Source organism: Mesocricetus auratus, unplaced genomic scaffold, assembly GCF_017639785.1.
Source record: "Mesocricetus auratus isolate SY011 unplaced genomic scaffold, BCM_Maur_2.0 Super-Scaffold_15014, whole genome shotgun sequence".
Lineage (NCBI taxonomy): Eukaryota > Metazoa > Chordata > Mammalia > Rodentia > Cricetidae > Mesocricetus > Mesocricetus auratus.
In genome coordinates, this window is record NW_024429186.1 from 60,334,903 (window position 1) to 60,348,253 (window position 13,351).

The following is a 13,351-nucleotide window of genomic DNA, read 5'->3' on the forward strand; positions in this document are numbered from 1 at the left end:
TTTTAAAAAAGAAAATTACTACATATGGTAGTTTATTCTTAGGATTCCATCAAACATGGCTGCTTTTCCTCCCAAGTGCTGTGGATTGAACCCAGGGCCTTGCTTATGCTCCCACTGAGAAATATCCTTAACCCAAGTTTATTCTTACAAATCTATGAATTTAGATTTCAAAATAGTGGGAGTTGTGTAGATGTCCTGGGTGTATCTGACTTCACTCTCCATCTTGTGTTTCTCTTTCTTCAACAAAATATCATCCTACTGAACTGTGTCGTAAGGAGCAAGAAAGCACGTCCATTAAGAATACTGTATTTCATTTCATTTTATTTTAGATCAGACGGGAAGGTGTTCGTCTCTTCTTGTTATGGTTGCAAGCGCTTCAGGATAACTGCAGCAAAGAACAGCTCTGGATGTTTTCATGCTTGATCCCTGGATTTTCAGCACCACAATCTGACTATGGACCTCGAACTTTAGATAATCTTATTAATCCTCCACTCAACCTTCAAGAAAGTAAGATTGATATGTTATCTATCAGTATGTTTTCTGTAGTTTCTTTTAAGAAATGTGTTTGTTTATATGCATTTTTGTGTGTGCACAAGTGTGTATATAGTATACATAGGTGTGTGCAAGTGTGCTTGCTCATGCTGGCCATGTGGAGGCCAGACATTGACAGGTGGATAATCTTCCTCAGCTGCTTCTCCATATTATTGGTTTTTTTGAGGCCGAGTCCCTTACTGAGTCTGAAATTCACATTCCAACTGGACTAGATAGCAAGCAGCCCCTCCACCCCTGCAAGCTACTTGTTTTTGCCCCATAGCTCTGGGGTTACAGGCCATATCAATCTTTTTTTAATGTGGATGCTGGTGATCTGATATCAGGTCCTCATATTTATTTAGTAGGCACTTTGCTGAATATCTCTGCAGCTTTATGTATAGTTGTTTTTTTTAACTTTATTAAACATATTTTCTCCTTTTTTTGAAGATCTATTTATTATGTATACAGTGTTCTATCTGCATGTATATGCCTTCAGGTCAGAAGAGGGCACCAAGTTGTGAACCATCATATGGTTTCTGGAAACTAAACTTAGGACTTTATGAAGACCAGTTAGTGTTCTTAACCACTGAGCCATTTCTCCACCCCCCTTTTGTTTGTTTTTAATGTCAAATGTCTATACAGTTATCACATGGTATTCTGAGGCAGTGTTTACAAAGGTAGGTTTTAGTATTACTCTAGCTTAGTGAGGTCTGCACATTAAGATAGCTGTTGGAAAAGTGATTTGTCACTTAGTTTCCAGAGGATGTACACCCCATGCCACAGGCCTGGGTAGACAATGTGTGTGTGAAGCTCTCTGTGTGAGAGATCAGGGTTTAGTCAGAAGACAGGGGGAGCAGACGTTCATAGGTTATTGTAGGCAGGATCTTTCATTGTGGTTTCATGGGAAGGAAATGGCAAGTCAGTGAAGGTAAGTAAAAATCAGCTAGTGTCAGTAATGACTTCAGTGAGTTCTAGTACAAAAAGGTAGTCTCTAGTTGTCTAGTCCTTGGCCCTGAAGTGATCAAGACAGGAACATAGTACCTTTGACTCAGAGTATAGATGACTTTAGATGTGGACTTCAGACAGAGTGGGTTGTATATGAGAGCTATTATTAGCAGGTTAGTCCATTACTAGGAATTGGCCAGCCCTGGTAAGGACATTATCTCTGGTAGCCAAGTCCCAGATATCAGAGCATCTGAATCATATTAAGGTTAATATAGACCACTTCACATCATGTTTTGTTATGTGGTTTTTTTAAATGAAAGAGTCTGGTATACCTCAGACTGGTCTTAAATTCACTATGTAGTAAAAGATGACCTTAAACACAAGATCCTTTTGCTAGGAGATATTGGACTATTCCTGGTTTTAATTTATAATTCTATTTCTTGTGTATCACTTTGTATGTTGGAATTAGTTTTGTTATACAAAGAAATAGAAGTGTGTTTTTCTTTGTGCGGTAACTATAAAATGCTGCATATAAAAATTCTATATTTAAAGTTTCATTTTAATTTTAAATTTAATCTATAATTTTAGAAATGTTATTTAACTTCTGTTTTGTTTTTCACTAGTCATTCTTTGTCCTTTTTAGCCCTAAAATTTTCTAACGTTATTTTTTACTTTTTAGTGTTCTCTTTGTATTATTCTGTTTAAATACCAAAGTAATTTTTTCTTTTTGTTAAGTATTTTCTTCTTTTAGTAGTAAGGCACAGATTAAGTGGCTTTGGCAGACATGTATTTCCTAGAGGTAGAGTTCACAAGTAGATGGTGACAGGTCCAGTTTCTGGTGAGCTTTTCTCAGCTTGCAAACAGCCCCTTCTCATTGTGTGCCCACAGGGCTTTTCCAGTAGTGCGTCTGCATGCTTGTGCTTATGCACCCCGAGAAAACTCTGATGTTTCTTCTCTCTCATATACATTTAGGGCTGAACCCTAATAACCTCATTATAACCTCACATGCTCTCTGTTTAGATACAGTCACATTGAGGATTCATGTTCCAGCAAATGAATCTTGGGGGTACACAGTTCAGTCCGTACTTGTATATTAGATGTTTCATATTATTATATTAGATATTTCTATAAATTATAGATTTTTATAGCAAATCAGACTATACTTGTAGTATAAAATTTTAGAAACAAAAACAAGCTTGCATAAAATCTATAAATATACCAGCTGAAGCAAACCTCGTACATCTGCTTATTTACATACATGTCATTCTGGAGTATTCACTTTTTCTTTTGGATCACTGCCATCCATCCCATCTGTAAGGTTTCCTTTTGTCTCTATTTTTAAAGCTAGCTTTCTTTTTTCTTTATTAGTTTCAAATGCATTTTGACCAACTCTTTTACATTCTCTTTCTGAGAACAAAGTTTAAGCTTTCCTTTAATTGTGTGTGTGTGTGTGTGTGTGTGTGTGTGTGTGTGTGTGTGTGCGCGCACGCGCGCGCGCGCTAACTTGTCTATGTACCACATGCATGCATGTTTCCACAGAGGCCAACATAAGGCTCAGATCTCCTAGAATTGGAGTTTCTGGTGGTTTGTGAGCCACCTGATGTGGGTAAACTGACTCTGGGGTAAACAAGAGCAGAACATACTCTTAAGTGCTAAATCCTGTCTGCGGCCTCAAGAATAGAAGCTTTTCTGTTTGCTTTATAGGACATAGAAAACATGAACCACCTGTACACTCCTTTATAGCTACTGAGAAGCCCTTGGCTCTTAAATGGGGGTTATAGCTTTGCAAAGTAGCACTGGTACTTCTCTATGAGCACAGGGTGCAAATGATAAAAGGCTGTGCTTTTAAATATTAGGTTTTTAAAATGAGTATTTGAAATAACATACTGTGTATTATTTTAGAATTGAAAAATATCTTGTTGTCTAACTTGGGCAGTAAACTCAGTTACTGATGGTTCTGTTTAGGAAATTTGAGACCATTTAGCTAACTGGGTTGATTTTTTTTTTTTTTGCATCAGCATTCATCATAGTGAATTAATATCTGAAAAGTAAAACACAGATTTCTGATGTAATGGATGAATAAGCACCTTGCAGGACTGTTTCTTATCATATTGTGGCATTTTGTACTGGACTCTCCCAATGTGACTCTTCTCTAGTGAGGTTCATGTGCCCTCAGTCCCTGCAGCACCTGCTCATGCCTATTCCGTTTTCTCTCAATCAAGAACCCATAAAAAAGCCAGTTGTCAAGTTCACAGTAATTGTGGACTGTCATGATTATCTTCAGATTAATTTCAACATGTAATTTAAAAAAGATTGAAAGCAGTTTTCTTTGCCTATTTGTGTTGCTAAATTTTATTTGGTCATATTTTTGTATAATGGAGTTTGTCTTATGACTATACAATTCTCTTGTCTTTGGATAGCTCAAGTAACTATAGAGGAAGTCACCCCTCTTGTCCCCCCGCAGTCAGGAGATAAAGGACAAGAAGACCTCACAAGCTATTTTCTTGAAGCACTTTTAAAATACATAGTAATTCAGGTATGTTACTATCTTTCCACTGCATGTGTTTACTTGGGTACCTAGGATCCATTTTAGGTCCTCATGCTTACACAAAGGCACTTTATTTACCTCCTGAGCCATCTTCCCAGCCTCATGAAGTAGAGCCTTTCATTCATGTTTTGAGACGATGTATTCCTAGTCAAACTGGAACTTGCTATGTAGCTCTGGCTGACCTGGCACACATAGGGATCTGCCTGCCTCTGCCTCTTACGTGCTGGGTTTTTAGGTGTGTATCACCACCCTATTGTGAATAGATTCTAGATGTGTATAACCTCGTTATATGAACCTCTCAGACTTATTTTCGAATTCTTCCATGATAACCAGCAGCTCAGGTACTGTTTTAGGATCAGTCTCTCAAGATGTAACATGAGGGTGACTGAGAGGATAGGAATCGGGGAAAACTAATTTACACTTAAACAAGAAGGTAATCTATTCATCTCTAGATGGGAAATAACGTGTGTTCTGGTTGATGAAAACACCTTTTCTTTTCTTTTTTTTTTTTTTTTTTTTTTTTTTTTTGGTTTTTCGAGACAGGGTTTCTCTGGGGCTTTGGAGGCTGTCCTGGAACTCGCTCGGTAGACCAGGCTGGTCTCGAACTCACAGTGATCCGCCTGCCTCTGCCTCCCAAGTGCTGGGATTAAAGGCGTGCGCCACCAACGCCCGGCGAAAACACCTTTTCATACACACTTCTTATAATTATTTGAAATACAAAAGTTCTTTTATTTGAGAAACGGACACAATACTGTTAATATGTATCCCGAGCTAGATTAGCAGAGTTTGAATCCTGATTATACATTTGACTAGTAGTGTAGCCTTTGTCAGATTATGTAACCGTTCTGCATTTAGGTTTCCTCATTTATAGAATACTATCTATTTGGTTTGAACCTTCAACAGTGCAAAATACTAAGTAAAAATAGGCACAACACACAGGAAATGTTCCGCAATGGGCATTTATTACTGTCATCGTTATTTTGCTTTTTAAAAGTGTATGCTTCATATGAATTTTTAAAACTGCCTTATAGGTTAATTGAGCTGTAATTGCTTATACAATTAATTTTGACTTTAGGTTCTATCATTTGCTGGATCTTTCTTTTCGTATTTTTCTCCCTCCACCTCCTAGCTTATCCTAGCCTGGCATCAAATCATAATCCTCCCAACTCAGTTTCTGAAATGCTGACATTGTAGATCAGTCATGATTTAATGCCCTGTCTCTCGATACCATCACACATTCAGCATTTGAAGTTTTCTTTGATCCCTTATAATGCATTCTTGCAACCCTCTCCCAGCAACAGTTGATGTGTGATTTTCATCATATTTCTTATACACTGAATCATACATATTCATCTTTTTTGTGGTGTTCTTTCTCCACATAATTATTTTGGGAATCATCCATACTCTTGTATGGATCAATAATTTGTTCTAAACTTTTTTCTTTGAAAATTTTCGTATATGTATGCGTTGTTTATTGATCATAACCACCCCCTACAACCTCCTTTCAGCTCTCCTCAGGACCCCTTACCTTTCTCCCTCCAGATTATTCTTTTTTTTTCCTCCTCTTTCTTTTTCATCATCATTTTCCAGAGTCCAGTTAGTATTGACCATATGTGCATGGGTATGGGGCCATCTGCTGTGGCATGGGCAACTTACTAGAAGACACATTCCCAAAGAAAAGTGACTCTCCCTTCCTCAGCAACCGTTGTAGCTCCTCTGCAAGGACTGGTCCTTGACAGCCTGTCTCCCACCCATGCTGGAATTTTGACTGGCTTGATCTTTTGCAGGCAGCCATAGCTACTGTGAGCTTATTTGTGCAACAGTCCAAGACATGACCAGAAGACAGAATTTCACAACTTTTGTTGTGGAATATTAGTTGAAGATGTGTTCATGCTGTGGAATATTTGTTTAATGATGCAACAGTGCATTGCATTCTTTATATTACATTTGTTTAATTTTGTGAAGCTGTGTTGCTTTGTCTGCCTAAAATACCTGATTGATCTAATAAAGAGCTGAATAGCCAATAGCTAGGCAGGAGAAATTATAGGTAGGGCTGACAGACAGAGAGAATAAATGGGAGGAGAAATCTAGACTTGAAGAAGAGGGAGGAGTGAGGAAAGGATGATGCGGGGACCAGCCACCCAGCCATCCACTGAGTAAGAAGGAAAAACATATATAGAATCAAGAAAGTTAAAAAGCTCAGAGGCGAAATGTAGTTAAAGAAACGTAATCATTTATGCTAGAAAAGCTAACTGGAAACAAGCACAGCTAAGCCCGGGCATTCATAAATTAGAATAAGTCTCCATGTGTTTTTTTGGGAGCTCAGTGGCAGGCCCCCAAAGAGTAAAACAAAACTATAAACTTCCCTTCCCCATCCTTTGAGTTTTACATTCTTTCCATGTGTTCTTGTAAGCCTTGGATGAGTTATATTTTGATCCATCTATGGCTAAGCATTCACAGCCACTTCTTCTTCTTTTTTTTTTTTTTTAGATTTTTAAAAATTTGAATTAGCAACAAGCTTGCTTCACATGTCAGTCCCAGCTCCCTCTTCCTCCCCTTCTCCCCCACTCTCATCCCCACCAGCTCCTCCAGTTCCCCACCCAGTCCCCACTCTGTTCCCCAGGAAGGGCGAGGCCCTCTATGGGAGAGCTCCAGAGTCTGTCATTTCATCCAGGGCAGGGCCTAGGCCCTCTCACAATAGTCCAGGCTGAGAGAGCATCCCTCTTGTGGGATGGGTACCCAAAGTCCATTTGTGTGCCAGGGATAAATACTGATCTACTGCCCAAGGCCCCATTGATTGCCTAGGTCTCCACTTCTTATCAGCAGTTTGACCAGTTTCTGAAAAGGAGTTTCTGTATTAACTATTATTCACTGCAAGAAAAAGCTTTTCTGATCATGATTCAGGGTAGAACAAATGTATGGATGCAAACACCAGTATTTAGAAAACAGTTTGACAAATGACCATTTAGCAAAGCATCACCACCGGCTTCCTCACTAGGGCCTATGAACTTTCCAGTCAAAGGATTTTTGCCAGGTTTACAGTACGAGACATGAAAGTCCTCCTGTGAAACAGGCCTCTAATCCAATCAGAAAGTAGTTGTTGACCCCTATAACACCATACCTGTCATTACATCAGTGGGCATAACTTTCGTGGCAGCTCAATATTTTACCATTCAGGATCCAGTCCTAGATAAGACCATTAGTGTCTCTTCCCCCCCCAGAAGCCTTCATAGTACCTTCCAGAAGTATGTTAGCTAGCCAACAGGAGAAAGTTTTCTGGCCATTTTGAGACTGATCTCTATGACCTATGACCAAAATGGGTGATTATTCAGCAATAGGGTCTTACCATTTTCTTTTTCTTATTGAGTAGATTTTATTGTACAGATATACCACAGTCACTTAACCTGTAATGTTGGTGGGCATTTGGGCATTGAACTCAGATCATTGAGCTTGTGTGGCAAAGACTTATCCAGAGTCATTTGTCTGTCTCCTTTCTTTTGAGGAAAAGATACTTTTTAATTTGATGAAGTCCAAGAAACTAAGTTTTTTTTTTCATGAATCAGACTTTTGATGCTGCTTTCAAGGAGAAAAACGATCTTGCTGGAAATAATGGCACACTCCTTTAATCCCAGCAGTGGGAATAGTGACAAGTGGATCTCTAAAGAGTTGAATGCCAGCCTGGTCTACATAGTGGGTTCCAGGCCAGCCAAGGCTATATAGCAAGACCCCCCCCCAAACCCTAAAGAATAAAAGAAATAAAAATATTTTTCTAGTTCAGTCAGTGTCACAAAGAATTTCTCTTGTATTTTGAGTCTTATAATTTAATGATTTTTTTAAAATCTCTGGGTCTTTTTCAGTAAATTTATGTATATCTGTAGTGTAGCTCTTGGTGCTTTTACTAAGTTGTATCTGCCTGGCTTTTCAAATGTGGTAATACTATTAATAGTATTTTTCCTTTTATAATCAGTCAATACTTGGGTGAAATCTATTCTAATTATATAACCTGCTCTTCAAATTTTTAATCATAGTTTTAGTATCTCTTGTCGACTTCTGGCTGAATTTTTCCCCCCTGAGACAGGGTTTCTCAAGACCAGGTTGGCCTCAAACCCACAGAGATCCACCTGCTTCTATCTCTCGAATGCTGGAATTGAAGACATGCCACCACTGCCCAGCCATCTGGTTGAATTTTTACTATGATGGTTGCCAACTAATAATTGTTTAAAGACAACTTTATTTATATATCATATACATTCAGTCTGGCTGTCACATAGAATGTGCAGTTTAGTGGATGTTTTTAAGGACCATATAATTTTGAAATATTTTAGTTTCCTCTCAAAAAAAAAATCCCAAGCGTATTACTCTCACTCCAGTATCACTCCATATCCTGCCCTAGGGAAACACTAATCTATGTTTGCTTATCTTAACATTTCAAATAAATGAATTCATTTAGTGAGGTCCAAATGGACTCACACAGTATATTCTTTTTTGACTGGCTTCTTTTACTTGGCAGATGCTTTACAAATTCATTCGTGTTTTAATATAATCAGTTCTTTCCTTTTTTTAAATTAGTTATCTATGTGTATATGCCAAGTGTGTATCCCTTGGGATATTTGAATTTTTTCTCTTTTTAGCCAACACTGGAAAACAATCCTGTCGTGGTATCTACATTCATGTAGGTCAGGAATTATCTGCAAAGATTCTTCTTCCTTTCCTATTTATTTATTCATATAATTATTTATCTCCACATAAGTTGATGGATTCTTGTGACTTCAAGATGATTTCTATGCATTTTGCATTGTCTCTAATAAAATTCTTTTAAAAATGCGTTATATTTTTGCTGGACAGTGGTGGTGCACTCGCACACTTGGGAGGCAGAGGCAGGCGGATCTTTGTGAGTTCAAGGTCAGCCTAGTCTGCATATCGAGTTCTAGAACAGCTAGGGTTATGCAGAGAAACCCTGTTTTTGCGGGGGGGGGGCGGATTGTTACATTTTTATTTATTTCATGGAGGGAGGCGAGGGGTGTTCATGATGCAGATGCGGAGGTCAGAGAACAGCTTGTGAGAGTTGATTCTCTTCCTTCTGCCCTGTGTGTCCTGGAGGGTTGAGCTTAGGTTGCCAGGCTTGTTGGCAAGTTCCTTTACCACTGATCCATGTTGTTCCTCAATATAATTCTTTTTGTTGTTGTTGATTTTTTTTCCTGTTTTTAAATTTGTTTGTTCTGAATCAGGCTCTTTGACATAGGCCTGGCTGTCATGGCACTTGTGTAGAGCAGGCTGACCTAGACTCCCAGTGTTTCACCTGTCTCTGCATCTTGAGTGCTGGGATTAAAAGTGCACCACCACAAACTGCTCCAGTTACAGTTTTATCTTGTGCTTTCCTTGGCCCATTCTGGAGATATGTGCTTAGAGTCCAGTATCGGGGTACTTGGATACTTACTGCTCTCGGTGCTGAGTGTTGCTATTTCTGGAATCTCTTAAAGACTAAAGTTAAAGATTAATATGTATACACAGATCTGTCCCCCTTACTCCATCCTTCCCTTTGTGACAAACTTGTCTCATATTCTCAGTAATATTATTTTGTTAGCCTTCTTAACGTGATCACATTTATCCACATCACCATTTCCATGTTTTGCAGACATTCTCCTTAACTTGGCTAGATTCCAATAACTCACCTTGGACCTTTGCAAACTCCTCTCTTGGGTATCCTTCTCATTTGCTGAAAGTGTACAATAGAGTATCTTACTCTGTGTCCTCCTGTGCCTCTACACCACACTGCATGAACAGTCTCTGTACACATCTCAAGTTCAAATCTCCACTGAGCTGCTTCCTTTCATGTATACCGTGCTTCCTGTTCTTAGACTTTGATATCTGTACTTGCCTACTACCACTGTGAACACACACACACACACACACACACACACACACACACACACACACACACTCACTCCTAGCCACACTTACCTATGCCTTTGATCGCATTTATTCAGGAAGGGATAGAGAGGAAAGAACATTAGTATATTTGTCATTCATATAGTCAAATGAGTCATTTTCATAATCTTGTAATATACAATTTAGTGTAAGATATTTTAAATATATATAATATATTTTATATAGACTAATTTTAAAGAATACATTATAATTAAAGCATATTATATGTATATATGGAAATTGTATAGTGAAACTACTTTATAAATGTTAATAAAAATAAAGAATGGAACTTTTGCTATATATTATGATCATAGTCTAAAGGTTCAGTATATCATAACCTCTATAAACTTGTTTATAACAGCTAAACTATATGTAAGAGATTCTGTCTTCTGGGATGATTCTAACAGAATTGTTTATTTTTAGGTAAAAAGTTTAGAATGGAAGAACAAAGAAAACCAAGAAAGGGGATTTTCATTTTTGTTTTCACATTTTAAGAAGTTTTACTTGCCTTATATTTTCCCAAACATCTGCAAGGAAAATAGTTTATATCATCCTGTACTTGGTAGGTATAAATTGTAATTTTATAAAAGAATACACACAAGAATAAAATGTTAGTGTAAAGTTGGTATTTGTTATTTGCAAGAAACTGACCGATCACATTTACTGTTTGTATTGATGCTACACCCAGATTCACAAAGAACGCGCATTTATTTATTTATTGTTTTTTTGAGACAGGGTTTCTCTGTATTGTTTTGGAGGCTGTCCTGGAACTCGCTCGGTAGACCAGGCTGGTCTCCACTCACAAAGATCCGCCTGCCTCTGCCTCCCAAGTGCTGGGATTAAAGGCGTGCGCCACCAACGCCCGGCTGAATGTGCATTTATAGTAACAAATTTTTACTGAGAATGGAAAGGTTTCATTAAAAGATTACTCTCTGAATTTCATCCATTAGAGTTAGCAGTAGATTAAATTGAATTTTAATGTTTCTAGTATCACTAGGGTGCGTGTGTGTACTTTTTCTTTTCTTTTTTCAACTTTGAGCAGAGAGATAGTTAAGCTGCCTAGGTTGGCTGGAACTTGGTACCGAGCCCAATAACCTAGACCAGACTGGTCCCAGACTGTATTCTTCCTGTCTCAGCCTCCTGTGGGCTGGTTAGGAGTTCAGGTATGTACCATCATGCCTGACTTTAAACTATGTATTATGAATTTTTCCCCTAATATTTCTCAAGGGTTCAACCAACAATCAGATGGTATAAATAGTTAAATTGTTGAATCTTTTTCTCATGACTTGTCCAAATGTTAGTGGTTTTGTCAAATGACCTGGTGGAACCTTGCATTAGAACCCTGTGCACAAATCTGGATTAGAGGCAGAACTGGGCAATCCATATATGAAAAAAAAAGAGATAAATCTGTATGTAGAAAATTTGTTTTGAAGAAGGATGTTCCTTATAGCAAATTCAGGCACCTAGTAGGATCAGGTGTTGCCATCATGGCCATCTCATTGAATGTTTTTTGTTGGTTGGTTATTTTTGTTGGTTTGTTGTTGTTGTTGTTTTCCAAGATAGGCTGTGTAACAGCCCTAGCTGCCTTGGAACTTGGTCTGTAGACTAGGCTGGTCTTGAACTCAGAGATCCATCTGCCTCTGCCTCCTGAGTGCTGGGATTAAAGGCATGCGCCACCACCACCCAGCTCTTCTAGGTTCTTAACTAACATCAGACAATATAAAATGATGTTTTTAAACTAACACTTCTAAAACCAGTTTAGTGTCTGAATATCTCTGTAAGAGTTTAGAAGTGTAGGCTTAGCTAAGGGTAATTGCTTTTTTCATTTCATGTTTTGTTTTCCATTTTCACATAGATATCCCACAGATGAGACCAAAGCCTCATTATGTGATGATAAAGAAGGATGCTGAAACCAATGAAGCAATATACTGTACAAAAGAGCCTTTCATCCAAGCTCGGGTTATTGTCATTCGATGGCTGGTTTCTTTCTGGCTGGAGCCAAAACCACATTCAGGACCTAATATTCCTGGGATGGAAGGTGAAGTCTTGCCAAAGAATATTCAGGTAATATACAAATGAAGCAAGGCTGTTAAAGTCAGAAATGGCTTCCTGAGTTTATCTGCCTTAGGTATACAGCATGTTTAGAATGGATGCTAGTGATGGGTTATTTGAGTAAATCTATCTCATAACTCAAACCTTAACTGTTACTGTAGAAGTGGTATTAGCTGGGTGGTGGTGGTACAGTGAGATCCAGTATAGCCAGGGATACACAGAGAAATCCTGTCTCAAAAATCAAAAAAAAAAAAAAAAGACAAAAGTAGTATTAATTTCTTAATAGAAAATAAAACTTGTATAATAAATACCTAAAAACAATTTTAAGGAAAAGAAAACTTGAGGAATATGGAAGATAATTTTAAACATGTATTACTCTTAGTTTCCAATTTATCTCGGAAGTTTAATAGTATGATAGTCTTCTTTACTCATAGAGTATAGGTTTGGAGATCCGATCCATTGGAGATTACTGAAATTGGAGACAGTACTGGCCCTTTGCATGATTTTTTTTCCTATGCAGTATATGTTTAATTTAACTCTGGTTTCTCATGCTTGCATCACAATCAGTTTACCTAATGATTTATCTTCCAACCTCATCCTTTTTATTTTGTAAGTATTTACAGAATACAGATTTGAAGTCTGACCCAAATCCCTCCATTATCAATAGACACCGAGACACTGAGTTTAAAAGTAGAATAGGAAGCTGGGCGTTGGTGGCGCACGCCTTTAATCCCAGCACTCGGGAGGCAGAGGCAGGCGGATCTCTGTGATTTCGAGGCCAGCCTGGTCTACAAAGTGAGTTCCAGGACAGCCTCCAAAGCCACAGAGAAACCCTGTCTCGAAAAAAAAAAAAAAAAAAGTAGAATAGGAAGTTATATAGCTATACAGTGGAGAAACTAGGATTTTAAATTATGTTGTCGTTGGTTTGTTTTTTTTTAATTGAACAGTTTATTTCATCCTTACCCTTCTTTTTCAAGTTCTCTTTTCCCAACTGTGCTTTCGTGTGTGTGTGTGTGTGTGTGTGTGTGTGTGTGTGTGTGTGTGTGTGTGTGTGTGTGTGTTTACTGAGTGATACCATTTATTTGAATTTTATGTTGGCACAGACTTAAATATCAAATCTTTATTTCTTTTCTATGAATTTAAACAATTTTATTGAAACTATAATGTATTTTGACCCTATTTTTTCTGTTTCCTGCTTCCTCCCAGATCCTTCCCACCTCCTTATGTTCTTTATCTCTCCTTAAAACAAACAAACCCAAAACAACAAAACAAGAAACACACACACCTACAAAAATAACAATAAAAAAGAAGCAGAAGACCAATAATATTAAAAAAAAAAAGCAAAAT

General features: G+C 37.8%; 1 protein-coding gene across 12 annotated transcripts in view; it reads left to right on the forward strand.

The window, feature by feature from the left end:
* The window catches only part of Ralgapa1 (Ral GTPase activating protein catalytic subunit alpha 1), a 202,448-nt gene that overhangs the window by 38,024 nt on the left and 151,073 nt on the right, over positions 1-13,351 (forward strand). For all 12 annotated transcript variants that reach the window (XR_005876329.1, XM_040743064.1, XM_040743065.1 and 9 more), the window contains exons 6-9: positions 330-507; positions 3,897-4,012; positions 10,376-10,514; positions 11,808-12,016. Coding sequence is in view for 11 of the 12 variants with exons in the window: in XM_040743064.1 (XP_040598998.1) it covers positions 330-507; positions 3,897-4,012; positions 10,376-10,514; positions 11,808-12,016 (642 nt within the window). In the remaining variant the exon portion in view is untranslated. The remainder of the gene's footprint in view (positions 1-329; positions 508-3,896; positions 4,013-10,375; positions 10,515-11,807; positions 12,017-13,351) is intronic.